General features: G+C 36.7%; 1 protein-coding gene across 1 annotated transcript in view; it reads right to left on the minus strand.

Annotated features, from left to right (window-relative positions):
- Positions 1 to 4,551: 4,551 nt before the first annotated feature.
- The window catches only part of PRTFDC1 (phosphoribosyl transferase domain containing 1), a 67,330-nt gene continuing 56,009 nt past the window's right edge, over positions 4,552 to 15,872 (minus strand). The window contains exons 4-9 of the mRNA XM_077809466.1: positions 14,297 to 14,362; positions 11,252 to 11,269; positions 8,209 to 8,291; positions 7,726 to 7,772; positions 5,291 to 5,367; positions 4,552 to 4,599 (exon numbers count right to left, since the gene is read on the minus strand). Coding sequence (XP_077665592.1) covers positions 4,552 to 4,599; positions 5,291 to 5,367; positions 7,726 to 7,772; positions 8,209 to 8,291; positions 11,252 to 11,269; positions 14,297 to 14,362 — 339 coding nt within the window. The remainder of the gene's footprint in view (positions 4,600 to 5,290; positions 5,368 to 7,725; positions 7,773 to 8,208; positions 8,292 to 11,251; positions 11,270 to 14,296; positions 14,363 to 15,872) is intronic.

Genomic DNA, 15,872 nt, shown 5'->3' on the forward strand with positions numbered 1-15,872 from the left:
ACTTTTCTTTTCTTTATACACCCTTGGCCCCGGCTGACAAGTTTTATCTGGAACTCTCAGGAACCAGTCAGTTTTTCACATCATTTAGCCAAACCAACTGCAAGTTTTCCCACTTTTCCCACTTGAAAACTTTTCCCTGATATAACTATGACACCCTTTAAATCAAATGCTGCAAAGAGAATAGGACGGTTCCATTGAAGAAGCTACTGGGTCCCAAAAGTTGCTTGCCAATTTCAATATCATATTACATTATTCAACTGTTCAAAAAAAAATAAAGGGTTCTTGAGCCAATAAACCCCACAATTCTCTACAGTATTTGCAAAACTTTTATAAAGAGAACTGCCAGTACAGTTTTTAAATTTTGTTTTAAAATAGTAATAATTAAAAAATTGCTTCAGGATTAAGAAATTTTATGCCAACACCCCGTCCAGACTGAATTATTAGCACCAAGTAACAAACCCCTGACAACAAAGGTGGATAACAGAAGCGCTGGCAGAACCTTAAGCAAAGTGACTAAGAGGGTGGCACTATGACAGTAAAAAAAAAGAAAAAAAAATCTAATTAGCTAACTACTTTGTCATAAAAATGACAAATTAAAGTCTGCTGGACAACAGCCTTACTATATTTTTGATTTCAGTATTCTCTCCTTATTTTTAACTAAACCTGAATTAAGTCCTCTAGGTATCTGGAGTGAATTAGAGTCTTCATGCCTGCCAAATTTGATTACAATACAGTTTTTCACTCCCATAGTATCTTATCTGGAGAAAACGAAAAGGCAAACAGATGCAGAGTAAGTGACTTGGCTTCACTTTATCCTTCTTAGTCAAAAGAAATGATAGCAAAAATTACAAGTGCAGTATCTGGAGTTAAATTAATGTAATTCCAGTTGTAGAACAATGGCCCGTATCATGAATAAATCCCCAGTTAAGCCTTACATTGTGCATAAATAAAACAAACTTGGCTCTGGGAGAGATCAGAAACTACCTGGCAAAATGTTTGAATTTTCAAATTACTTTAAGAATTTCATGTTAAAATTCTCCGAGAATTGAAATTTAAATAATCTTGATAAAGCTACTAGCAAGCAGTGGAAAAAAAATAGACATTTTATACTCACTTTGCACAACTGTGAATCAGAAAGGGATGCAGCAGCAAATTGTATAGAAACAAAAATTACTTTAGATACAGACACATTTTGCATTATTTAAATATCCTCCCTTAAGCCGAAATTGTTAAATATTTGGAATATTTTTGCATTTTATACTGTGAAATCACAAATTAAAAAATATCGTTCTAAAGCTAGTCACAGGATGTGGGTTTTTCCTGTTGTTACTTTATCATCAGAAGATTACTTTCAGATTTTCTGGGACTGGACCAACTCTTGAGCATGAATGAACTGAATGAAGTCTAAAAACTGACCATTGATAAAGTTTATGTAACTTTAAACATAATTACTGCATATGATAATATATTTGGGGGGGCAGCAGGGGAAAGGGTGCCAATGTTGGTGTGTACAAGAAAAATTCAGAAAAAAATGGATGTCTGCCAAATATTGAAACATATTGTCCAGAAAAATAACCGATTGTAAAGAACATCCTCTCTTCTTATATAACTTACCAGATGTTGTCGAACTGATTTAAAAAAAAAATACAACAAGCTTATGAGTCATAGGGCGCAACCACAGTTGAAAAAAATGTTTATTGGCTCTTTAATTAAAGCACATTGTGAAACCTGGAATAAACATTATTATTAAACTAAGAGATATCTATAGAAATATAAGAATGCTCTTTTAAAAGTCTCTGCACATTTAACACAATCCTTCTGTGCAGAAACTGAAATCAGCATTAATCAAAGAAATATACTTTACTGAACAGTTCAGTCAGTGGTGTACGTCCACAGACAGTATTGTGGAATCAGATTATTAAAGAAAGTCATTGGAAATGAATTCTTCATATGAAATTGCTTTATGCAGACAGAAAGAACAATGCATTGGTTAGGTGTGGAGAGGCAAGTGAGATGTCTGGACATGTTCATTGGAATAAAATTCAAGTATGAAATTAGGAGGGACAACACCTTTTAGCTCACAGTGATTACATGTTCTATTGAAATTTACCTAGTGATTTATAACAATTTTAAATCCCGCAATTGTGCAGGATTTCTATAATGAGAAGATATAAAATATAGTTTATATAAACACACAACCTCTGACCAGCAAGTAAATTCTGTGATAGAGTCCTAACTCTGAAAACAATGCTTAGACAGAATGTAGTCTTGTTAAAGGAAAAAGCACACTTCTTTTCTGCTAACTTTGTTTGCATTCTTTTCAAATTCATTGTTAGAACAATAACTGAGCAAGAAAAGTGAACTGCACTTGTTTATTCCGCAAGTTTACCAGAATATATTCTCCACAAAACCAACATGCATCTCTCAAATTCCAGTGAATCAATCTCTTCTGTTACAGTGACAATTCCTATGTGTTACTAATTTTGATCTTGCAATCAATGACTTTTTATATAAAAACAATTTCCAACAATCTGGATTATTTCCATTTTAAATACTTGCGCTCAGTATTTAGCAAATCATGTTTTAGTGTGTTTTTAATTAAGATAACACATTTTACATAATATTTACAGTAACTCTAGAACTGAGCCTAACCATGCTTAGCTATCAAATATCCCAATACTAGTGAACGTATAGAATAAAATGAGATGCAACTCCCTTTACCACTTTCTCCCTTGGAATAGCTGGGTATAGTTTGTTTTCTTTTGCAAACTGAAAAAGGATATTAAATGCAGGAAAGCCTTTTTCAACAAGAATCCATATGAACATAAAGACAGGTTTCAGAGTAGCAGCCGTGTTAGTCTGTATCCGCAAAAAGAAAAGGAGTACTAGTGGCACCTTAGAGACTAACCAATTTATTTGAGCATAAGCTTTCGTGAGCTACACGCATCCGATGAAGTGAGCTGTAGCTCACGAAAGCTTATGCTCAAATAAATTGGTTAGTCTCTAAGGTGCTACTAGTACTCCTTTTCTTTTTATGAACATAAAGAAATTGTTGAGGCAGGGAGGGGGAAGTGCTAAAACATTTTCCTTCCACCCCGCAATAATTCCTATGATTATACTATTTTGTATCATTAACATACTGGATTTTATCCAGTTAAGAAAAGTTTATGCCACAGGTTATGTACATAGGGTATGTTTAGATTACTAATTCAAATACTAATTTTTAAAGGGCTGTTAACGGGTGTGCAAAAATACTGAAGCAGTAAAAAAATCAAACAACTGTGTAATCTAATAAGTGTTCTTACTGTTTCTTTATTAGTTTAAAGGAAACTAGAGCCTAGTAACAATATACCTCATACAATTCAAAACAAAGCAGTTGTTGTTATAGTTATTTACTTGGCATTTGCTTCCTTCAGGAAGTTATTGAGAACAGCTGTATGCAGCACATAATTACATTTTCCAAAGTAATACAACAGGTAAATTAACAAACTTCTTTCAAAAATGCTGTTTAAGGAAAACAGAAAGTCTCTAGAGTCTGCAATATTTATGATGCTGACTTGTTTTTTTAGGATAATGAGTTGTTGTTATAAATGTTTACTGTTTTTATAGTAGGACTCTTCTAAACAGTTATTTCTGCATTCCTAAATAGGACAATTCTCTATAGAAATGTCTTAACTTTGTAAAAATTTTATGAAAACCAAACTTATATTGGAATAACTGCCAGGCAAACATTAAACTTTTGTACTTTATTATTTTTAATTATGGAAATATGCCCTTGAAAACATTGTTAATTCTGTGACTTATGTCCCATACAAATAAAAGGATGCAGTTTAGAAACTGAAGCCTCACCACCATTGTTTTCTTTCAATTAAAATTCAGTATATTAAACACAGTTGAGTACATCCATACATATATGACACACCATTATCATCACATCTCGAAAGTTCAAATCAAGAGAGTGTCCTCTAAAGGTTTATTTCATAACATCATTAAGATTCAGTGTACACTGTAGTTCAAAATATTCTAATGGAGCAGATAATAGTGGTCTGTCAGAAATACACAAACACACAAATTCATTTGAAACCTAACAGTGTATGAATTAAAACTGAACATTAGAGTTGGATTTTATTTGAACTAAAGTGATGCTGAACTTTCTGGTTAATACATTTTTGCAGCATTACAAAATCAAATTTAAAACACAATGTAAAGTTATGGCTGAGCAACTGTATATGACATTTTAAGGTATACAAACTGTAAAAATGACAAATGATTTAGTGTGACTGACTAAATGTAGAAAAGGTGTATTCACAAGTTTGTAGGAAGATAAGTTATTAGTCACAAGACAGAGTATGTTGTCATTTAAAAGCCCAATGCTTCATATTTAGAGAAGAGCACTCACTTTTGAATACCAAAGTCAATATCCTTAGAGGAAACCACTTTTTATACTGAGATGAAAGAAACATAAGTCTACTAAATTAGTTTTCAGGGAGACGTTTCAAGGATTGTAGTCCAATTTCTAGTTCACTGAATACAGGCTAGGATGCGACTACTTCAGACTTTGTATTTTCCTTTGCCGTTGTCATTGATAACACATATGTGCTGAAACAACACAACACAGAGTGCAACAGTATAATTAATTACATTATTGAATTGTCTTTAATCAGAAATATATTTGATTTTGACCAGCTAAATGGTCTAGTGATTAGTACTCTGCACTTTAGAGACCTAGATTTGAGTCATGATCCCAATTTCTCAGGCTGCGTTTACACTAGGAATTTTTGGACTAATTCCCAACTGGTGAAGCTCCACTACTGGTAGTACCAGCAGAGGTGCTAGACAAGTCTCAGGCCTCTTATCACTGATTCACTGAGAACAGGGATAGAAGACACAGTAGTAAAACTCCTCAGCTATCTGAGCCGTATCTACATTACATCTTCCACTGTTTGAGCTTCACTTATTGGGAATTACAGATCTGAAAAATCCTAGTATAGTCAAGACGTCACTCTTCAGGCTCACAGAAGATGGTAGTGTGGCAGAAGTGACTCATTCAGCTCTTGGGAGGTGGGGGGAAGAGATCTCAAGAGAAGGGGTAGGAAAGAATTGCTCACAATGATAAACAATGACTCCTCTAGGAATGGTGTCTGAGGTTCTAAAGGGAGTTCTATTTAGTGCTCTTCTGCTGGAAGGACCATGGCCATAACATAAAGCCTCAAGGGAGAGGAAAATAACAGGCTCTTCAAGGCTCCAACAAAATGAAAAATATATCTTGTTTATAGCTGAAAACACTTACATTTAGATCTCTGAAGTGCTCGTTGTAGTCTAAGGCATAACCTACCACAAATAAATTTGGAATTTCAAATCCATAATCTATATGGGGAAAAATAAATAGTATAAAAGTAAATATCCATTAAACAAACAATAAAGCTACTTAATGTACTAGTTCTCTTAATAAGAAAATGTATACATACAGAGCCAAATTCTGGCTATGTTAACTTTTGGCCCTTAGAGAAGTACAAATCATTATTACTTATGTGAGATTTAATTCTGGTCAGTTGTGGCCCCATGCCGCAGATTATTTGGGTCTGGAGCACGAATGATCTGTGCCAACGGGCGGGAGGAGATGATACACAGGGGCAGTTGTCAAATCAGTGGCATAATACACTGCAATTTTGTAGCCCTATTATCTTGCCCTAAGATATCTCTCTGTGGTTCCAGGTGTGGAAGGAGCCAGAATCAAGGCAGAAAAGTTCTGCCCAAGTTGGGTTACAGCTTCTTAAGCATGAATGTGTAAAGCCAATCTATACTTCATTACAGAGGAAACAAAGAAAGATTCTTTTTAGTGAATAATTCATAGGTAATAATTTATAGCCCTATATATGGGTCTATGTATTCTCTTTTGGGAACAGCAAATATTATTATATTACAATAGCATCAAAAATGTGCCAGGTGCTGTATAAACTAAGACCCCGTCCTGCAACGAGTAAAGCACATGCCTAAATTTAAGTATGTGAATAGACACATTAAGTGAATGAGACTATTCACATGCTGAAAGCTAAATGCAAGTGTAAGTCTTTGTAAGTGTGGCGTTTAGTACAGGATCAGCCCCATACAGGAAGATCTAGACCCTGCTCCAAATTGCTCACAATATAAAAAATAAGGCCAGAATCTTCAAGACACACAAACAGGTGGGCATACAAATGTTACATACACACAAACAAGAGGGTTTGCACCTATTAATGTCTGTGGATAAACTACCTCTGGAAGAGCAAATACAGCTAACCGGAAGAGCTGACACAAGCACTAGGGAAGATTTAAGGAGACAGTGACCCCAAATATTTTGTACTCTTGGGGTTAGTACTCCAGCAGTACAAATTAATAAGAGAACAAATCATATCTGCTTCTTGTTACTTTTTACTTGAAGTTTGTCATATGCACATACCTTTTTTTAACAATATGTTAAAATACGTGTTTAAGTTGTTCCCTAAGGAAGTGTCTTATTGAAGATTATATTTTACTTACATATTTAACCATAGTGAGTCCCATGAAATATATACTTAATATCACGGCCCAAATTTCATACATCAAAAGAGAGTCAAGAAACCAAAATGATGTATAGAAAGAGCCTCAGGGTGGAATGACTTGGTCATAGACCAGGATACTATGCTAGAAACACAGGTCACAGCAGACATGCATTCTCCCTAGTGCACTCCATGCCAGACCTCCAAGCATATTTCACCCCACAATAGCCTCCCTCTCCCCCAAATTCCAAACAAAGATCCTCCCATGGACAGTGTCACACTTCCTCAAGACACTCACCTACCCTCTTTCCAAGATCTCTTCATTTCACCATCTACCTAGTGCAGGCAGACCCCCTTTCTTCTCCTTTTCCCGAATAAACAGACACCTACTCTCCTCCTCAGTAGCAAGTGCTGGTGGGTCTTCCCCATGCAGATCCAGCTCCCTCAAATTTTAGCTCACATGCCTATTATTCATTGTGTCCTTTACTCTAACGAACCTACTATCATGGTAGTAGCTTGGTTCCTCCCCTATCATCTTCCCCCTGATTGACCTTATTATTCATAGTGTGGTACCAGCATTTCAAAGAAGTGCATGCTGACTGACAGCAGAGCAGCAAACGGCAGACAAATGATCAGAGAAAGAAAAAAAAGAAATCATGTGCTTTTTTGGTAGGTTACTTATAATTATCACTGTCTATCAAATAAACAAACTAAGCTTTAAATAAGGATACTTGTTTTAACAAAATTGTTTTGTTATTGTCATCAAACTCAACAGCTTGCAAATAACGATGCTACAAAAGACATAACTTTCCGTTTAAAAGGAAACTGATGGCTCTTTTAAGGACATAATGAGGGGTGGGAAGAAAAGGACTTGCTAACCCACACTGTTACCAAAGATAGAAGGGAAAGCACTTGCTTGTCATAGGTAAATTAATGATTTTCTCGTAAAGTTTTCAGCAGGGAACACAAGACTAAAAAAAACTGTTTAGGGTGTTAGTAGCCAGGGTATACTAATGAGGTCAGTCCTTCCAAACTGCAGCAGTCTCTATCATGACTATGCAGTCCCTAGTCTCACTGGCCAGGAGATTACTCACTGCAGAAGCTAAAACCCTGCACAGTGGTGGTAGAATAGTATACAATGCTACTGTTAGAGCTGTGTTAGATTATTGGATCATGATGTAAAGAAAATTCTCACAAGAGCACTTACAGTCAGGTCTGTACCCATCAGGTTGGGATGTTCTTTTCACCAACAAACTATCATTAAAAAAAAAAAAAGATTTTTTAATATAAAAAGTTGGATTTGTCTGGAGAACTTACATCAAAAAATATATTCATTTTCTCCAAATATCTCAGAATCCACTCCATTTCTGCTTCTCCTCTCTAGAATATCAATGTCCTCCTAGCAGAGAAGAGATGGGCATGCTTCCCTACAAAGTCCATCAGTGCCATCACTCTTTAAATAGCTAATGGGTTAACTGCAAAACAGTACAAAAGGATTTCTTCTCCTCTTCTCCACCCCCATCTTAGTGACTCAGACAGCTGTCTCTGTAGAGCTCCCAGAAAGATAGTGTAGTGCAACATGATTAAATCAGACTTGATCCTCCACAGGAAATCATGTTGTGCCACCATTAGAGTAACCATTTATTTTCTTTTAATAGTTAAACATGACTTTTGTGAATATTTTACTCACCTTGCCACCTTAATCATCTTTGGCTTGTATTTTTCTATGTTATTAAGCAGAGCCTTCATAGTCCTCCCAGTTCCAATAATATCCTTTGCAAAACATGAAAAATATATTAAGGAAAAAATAATCATGGAACAGGAAACTTGAGTAAAATTAGAACTGTTTCATATTTTTATTTCTGGGGAAATTATGGTTTTGTTTTCTTCCCCTAATGTACCGGAAGTAATATCCGGAAAAAGTTGGAGAAGCGGTTCAATTCTTTGAACGAGGCACCCTCCCCACTTGGATACAATTCAAGAGAAATACAAACCGGTTGGAGGATTGCCTGCTTTCTGCTGTAAAGGGCTAAATTCTGCCCTTGGATGCACTAGTGAGGATTCTGCTGACTTCAGTGGGCACTGCATACACATAACCATCAGATTTCTTATATCAAGCCCATGATCATAGTATCTCAGCACTTGTGCATCCAAGGACAAAATTTAGCCTTAAGAAGCATTTTGTCATGTAATCATAGAAATGTAGGGTTTGAAGGGACATCAAGAGGTTATCTAGTCCAGCTCTAAGACAGGACCAAAAATACCTAGACCTTCTCTGAAAGTTGTTGGTCTAATCCATTCTTAAAAACTTCCAATGATGGAGATTTCACAGCCTTCCTTGGAAGCCTATTCCAGAGTTTTACTACTTTTATAGTTAGAAAGTTTTTCCTAATATCTAACCTAAAACTCCCTTGCTAGAGATTAAGCCCTTTATGCCTTGTCCTACCTTCAGTGAATATGGATAACAATGAATCACCATCCTCTTTATAACAATCCTTAATATATTTGAAGACTATTTCAAGTTCCACATTAGTCTTTTTTCATAAGACTAAACATGCCTTTTTTTTTTTTAAACCTTTCCTCATAGCTCAGCTTTTCTACACCTTTTATCTTTTTTTTGTAGCTCTCCTCTGGACTCTCTCCAATTTGTTCACATCTTTTTTAAACTGTGGTGCCCAGAATTGGACATAGTACTCCAGCTGAGGCATCACCAGTGTCAAGTACAGCGGGACAGCTACCTTCCATGTTTTACATAGGACACTCTTGATAAGACATCCTAGAATAAGAACCCCTTTTCACAACTGCATCACATTATTGGTTCATAGGCAATTTGTGATCCACTATAACACCCAGATCCTTTTCTGCAGTGCTACCAGATAACCAATTATTCCCCATTTCATATCTATGTATTTTATTTTTCATTCCTAAGTTAAATACTTTGTACTTTATTGAATTTCATCATGTTAATTTCAGACCAATTCTCCAATTTGTCGAAGTTGTTTTAAATTCTAATCCCATCCCCCAAAGTGCTTGCAACTCCTCCCAGCTTGGTGTCATACACAAATTTTATATGCATACTCTCCACTCCAAGTCATTAAAGTTAATATTCAATACTACCAGACCAAGGGCAGACTCCTGTCGGATCCCACTTAATACATCCTCCCAGTTTGACAATGAACCAGTGATAACTGCTCTTTGAGTATAGTTTTTCAACCAGTTATCTACTCTCCTTATAGTAAATTCATCTAGACCATATTTCCCTAGTTTGCTTATGAGATGGTCATGTGGGACTGAGTCGAAAGCCATTCCAAAATCATGATATACAATATCTACCCATTTTAATATAATTTGCTGCAGATTTTTTTTATCCTTTAGGAAAGTGTGGGGCTAAACCAAACCGATTACAGAACGGGCCTCACCTGAGAAGAATCAGGTAATTCTTGTGTAAAAAGGACCCATGGTTAAGTAGCGATAAAGCCCAGAGGGGGAAAGAGCTGGAGGGAGGTTCCTATAAAGGCAGGAAGCTCAGAGCAGGAAGTGGCCCAAAGTCAGCAGGGGAAAGTGCTCCAGGCAGGAAGGCCTGGGAGAGACCCTGATAGAACTTGCTGCCCCAGAGAAAGCGGAAGTCTCTGTTGTGTTAAGACATTTTTGGACTTTTAGTTTTGGACAACTGAGACCCCGGATGGGGAGGACCAAAGACTGAGACCGGGCTGACTGGATGGGTTATTAAGAAAGATACCACCACAGCACTGGATGACTGTTGGCAGGGAGTGTAAACACAGTGAGATAGCCGCAATGCCAAGCCTGGCCATGTGGGGTTCCCTAGTATTGGGGGGACTGTTAAATCACTGTTGAAGAAACAAGTGCTACACAATACCAAGGATCCTGCTTTATTATTCATACAATCAATGGATCTCTTTACTTTTTGATTTTTCCTTCCACACTGACAAATTCAAAATCCTGCCCACTATTAAATTCCCTCATGTCACCTTCCATGCTGCTTACCCTCACAACTCTTCCCCTCATGGGCAGACTTAGCTGGTATGCTAATCACATACGGATGTGTTTACAAATATGGCCTATGTGGCTTTCTTCCCTGTAACGTATATGCTACATTTAAAGATAACTACAGATACAGACAGAGCTTTTGAAGTTCCTTCCAGCTGATATCTGCTTTCCACCACCTCTCCCTCTCAAGATCACTGCTTCAAGCTAGCCACTTTCCTTTGAAGTGCTGGCATGATGGAACACTCCAGAATGAACAGTGCTGATAATCAGTCATGGGCACTTCAAAGAAAGACAGTCTGAACCAGTCTGTGAACAAGACATACATAGCATTGAAGCTGTGAGGGATATCCAGGACCATATCATTTTACCAGTTCCATCTCAAAGCCATGCAATCAGGGAGCTTAGGACAGCCTCTACTGTCCCCCAAACTACTGAACCACTAGCAGAAGAAAGCAGCAATTTGTGATGACATCAATCAAAAAAGAGCAGGTGGTGCAGCCAGGAAGTTTCTTGGGCACAAGAGACTGGATCCTGCACTAACCCATGAGAGCAGCACAAATATGGTGTCATCAGTAAGCCTATCCGAGGTGATGGAGGGGTCAACACCCAAATAAAATGCTTCCTTTCTTTATTGCCCTCCCACATCGTGAAGGGTGAACATTATCACTGACAGTATTTTAGGACTTTATTATCTATGTATAATATTATATGACTAGCCACTTTACCTCCACAATTAACACACTCTGAAACAAAACAAAAGAAACTCAGTTATACAGGATTGTATACAAGAAGTAATAAAAAAGGAATCATAATACATGCTAATTAAAATAAATAAGCATTTATAAAAAATAAACGTTAAAGCTAAATTAGGGCCCTTGTGCAGCTGTGCAACAGGTTGGGGCAGAAACAGCCTCCGTATTATTTTATGGCCTGAATAAAAGACAGCCCCAATTGCAGGCACAGCATTCACAGGCTATTGCCCTCCCCAACTGTGTGACAGGCAGCAGAGCTTGTCATCTACGCACGAAGGGGTATAGCAGCAGGTAGTGCAATTAGATGGGAGAGATTCAACTGGGAGTATTATGCTCAAAAGCTGTAGTAGGCTGTTCATAATATAGCCAAAGATAAATATTCTGAATACTATGTACTAGTGAGAAATTAGTTGTTGAAAGCTTTCAGTCTCCTAAACATAACAAAAATTTGCTTTAATCTTTTTTTTTTTTAAAGGCACATAACATTTGTCCTCAGAAATGTCAACCTTTATATAATCATGTCACCTGAGGTCACTCAGGTTTATAAGTGTCTTGTAACGGAGGTGGCAGAAATATGGATTACGAAAGCTTGTTCTTTAAGAAATATCAGAGATGCTATATTTTTATATCTAAATTGATACATCATATATACATAATACACATAAAAACTATGTTAAAAGAACATTGTTAAGGTTGAAAAGTCAAGTACCCAAGAGTTAAGAAATGCACAGGCAACCTTAATGCTAGCAACTTTAATTCTGCCCCCTTTCAGATATGCATTATTGTTATGCTGGGGGTTGGCATGAGGCTGTTGGGCATGATGGTCATCTTGCATTTAAGCTAAATGAGGGAATACTTAAATGCCCATTTCTTTAGTGATAGCTGAAACAATGGAAAACCATTGCCTAAGGAATAAATTGCATGCAAACTTGGGTGGCTGGACCATGTAGATTAAGGGTTTTCCTGGGAGTCTGATAATGTGTATGGGGGGGAATTGATTTGATTGCATCGGTGTGTCTGCCAGCAGAAGCCGACAGAGAAGGCAGCAGAAAAGCACTTGATAATATTGCTCTGAAAGAGTGAATAGGGAATTTTTTTTGGCAGAGTGCTGGTTAGTAATAGGCTTCTAACTGTGAGCAGAGAAACTAACTCCTATTGTTAGATTTCTTACTGCTTTCAGGGAAACAGGATTTAGTGTATATACTCTGTAAATAAACAACACTGTATAAAAAATACACAATTTTATTATCAATTTCTACACCTAATGGAAACAACCTGTAAGACCCTGAGTATTGGCTAAGCCAGTGGTTTTCAAACGGTGGATCTCAACCCACTACTTGGTCACGGAACGTAAGGCACTGGGTTGCAGTAGCTCTGGTCAGCACCGCCGACCGGGCCGTTAAAAGTCCCGTCAGCGGTGCTGCCCAGGTAAGGCATGCTAGTCCCTACCTGTTCCGACACTGCGCTGTGCCCCTGAAGCGGCCAGCAGCAGGTCTGGCTCCTAGGTGGGGGGCCACGGGGCTCCGTGTGCTGTTCCGAGCACCGGCTCCACACTCCCATTGGCCGGGAACCAAGTGGGGGTGTGGCGCTCTGTAAATGAGTGTGCTCTAGTAGACACAGATTCGTCGGCTCATTTCTTCAAAACATGACCCCTTCTGCCTCATCCTTGTCCCAGTCTTGTCTCTTCTCCATTCTTAGCTCCTTGTCCTAGTCCCATTCTCATTGCCTACCCAGTCCCAGTCTCCACTCCTCAGGCCTCTCATCCCAATTCCTATCTCCTGGCACAGCCAATCATTTTCTCCGACTTTGGGCTCACTGAGTTTTAATTTCACCTCCACACTCCAAGTTTCTCTCAGCATGAACAATTTCAGCCTGAATGGTTAAAATTTGTACAAAGTTATAAGTAATTGAAAATAGGGTCTTAAAATGGGAAGGGTCAGGCAACCTACCAGCCTCACCTATAACGGGGAGGGTGGGAGAGGGGGAGAGACACACACACACACACACACACACACTCACTCAAAACGGTCACTCAGAAAAACTGCATCTCTAATGCTGGATTAACTGGAAAGTGCTAAATGAAATAATGTTTGGCACGAACATGACTAACACTTAGGGCTTGATTTGGAGAACAATTCCCACCAGTTGGAATTGTGAGTGCAAACTGAGGACATATCTGCTATTAAAATATCTTAGAATATAGTACTTTGTCATTCAAGTTCTAGTTCCACCAAAATCTACTTAATATTAATGTATTATTTTAATGGTTTTCTACTCCCTTTTCTCAGTATGAGATAGTACAGCAACAAAATGAATGATCGTATTAATGCCACATTTTAATCTGTTTTGCAGAGGAAACTGATGTTATACAACACCAATTAATACAAGAATAACTGCCTTTTTAGTGTAAATAACAAAATGGGTATTATATTGTGTTAATTCACAGTTAAGCTTACTTTTCTGCCTATTTTCCACATAGACCATCTGCGTAATGAAATCATTCTTCCTTCCTCTTTAAGTACTGCTTTGAATAGCTATGCTTGGATCAAAACAGTCTTTTCAATGAATCAAATCTCTATTTCTCTTTCATCATCAGTATGTTCAGCCATAGTGGAAAAGGAAACTCAGTCATACAGAATGCTCTTCAGATTGCCAAATACTGGAAATAAAATATCCTAACTTACAGTTCCCACAATTAAATTTTTTACAATTCAACAAAATATTAGAATCTTCAATATGGGCTACATTCTGCCCCAGTTATACCCCTGCAATCCCATTACACGTAATGGAGTTACAGAGACATAACAGGACAGAACTTTGTTCCTTATTTACAAAAAGAAATGAAATAAAACTACATTCATTTAAATGAATTGGTTAAACTATAAAAGTGTTACATTTCCAAATGTACAGCTAATACAGATTGTGTTCTTCTTCCATATAGAATCAGACCCCTTTTTCCAACAGCTTCTTAGTTGATGTACTACTTAGTTTTCTATTTAAAATTTAAAATTAACAAACCTTTCCAGTCAGCTTTGAAAGATCATCTCCTCCTATTATCTGCATATCTTGTGTAGACTGATCATTCTGAAAGAAGAAAGACAATACATCATTAAATACAATTTAAAAGTAAGTGTTAGAACAGAAAAAAATAAACAGATTTGGATTCTTTGGCTCCTGTAATTCCAATTACCATTATTTTTATGTCAAGTCTTAGTACTAGTATATGGCAGAATCATTCTATAAGCTTGTCTCTTTTGGCCTGACAATCTTCTCCTTAATAGATTTTTTTCTCAACTTGTCTCTATCTGCATGTGAGATTATTTATATTTCTGCTCTCATCAATATATACAAATATTAAGGGTATTTAATTTTTTTTCCAGAGAAGTGATGTTCCCCTGTTCATTCTTTCTTATTCTGACTGGTGTGGAACAGTATCTTTGCCCTTAATGTGCCACATGCACCTCTTACAATAAGAAAAGGGAAAAAACCAAGAGAACATCATCACTTGATAAACACCTGTAGTGCATTTTCTTATTAGCAGAATCACTATGGATATAGATAGAACGCACCTACAGGTGTTACTCGTGATGAGTTCTAGCCTATTTAAGAACCAATGCACTTAATTTATTTTGAAAAATAAAAGGATGTATTGATTTTACAGACATCCCTGTCTACATGTGTCTTAATCTCACATATAGGGAAATACAATTTAATCTTTTTTTAACGGATTCAAATGAAATGTGTCAGGTCAATTCAATAAAATGAATATTCTGATTCGGGTCAAACTGACCTGAAACAAAATATTTCATTTTGATTATACCATGGTAAATTTTGATTTTTGCGGAAATTGCATTTTTCATCAGAAAATCATTCAGATTGAAATTTTCCAAGAAGCTGTAGTCAAAACCCTTTAATATCAGTAGTAAAGGACTGGACCACACAATCAGGACAGAAAATTAATTTTTGATGGAAGTGCACAGATGTCTTAAATGAGTAACACAGATTAAAGTAAAAAAACAAACCAAAAACAAAAAAGTAATTCTAGGCCTGCTGAGGAAGTACACTCTTCCCAATTAAAGAAAGAGAATAGGTAAGAAATAAAAATAATTGATAGAGTTTTTGCCAAGTCAGTACAGGCACTAAGCTAATACTGTATAATTTTATAATTTTAATCTAACTTTAAGAAACAGCTGCAAAACCAGTATTTTCTTAACGTGATCTAATTTATTAGTAACATCAGAAAACTGTACAGCTATGAAAAAATTACAAAATGTGCAACTTTTGAACATTTTTCTTATATTTTATCAACTTTTAAAAAGAAAACTATTTCCTTTAAAAAAAATTTAACTTGTTAAAATCACATGACCATGATTTAAAAAATTGGTGCCTCCAATTCGGTTTCTAAGTCCATAATTAAACACCTGTATAGGTGTCCTGTTTTTCAAAAGTACTGGGTACAAAGATTGCAGGATACTCATCCGATATCCTCAGCTGGAGTTTACTAGAGAGACTTTATGTTATAAATTAGTGCAACACATCCCTTATCTGCAGTTCTTCACCATCAACAATATGGATATATTCCACTTGACCTTAT

The sequence above is a fragment of the Eretmochelys imbricata genome, chromosome 2 (genome assembly GCF_965152235.1).
Source record: "Eretmochelys imbricata isolate rEreImb1 chromosome 2, rEreImb1.hap1, whole genome shotgun sequence".
NCBI lineage: Eukaryota > Metazoa > Chordata > Testudines > Cheloniidae > Eretmochelys > Eretmochelys imbricata.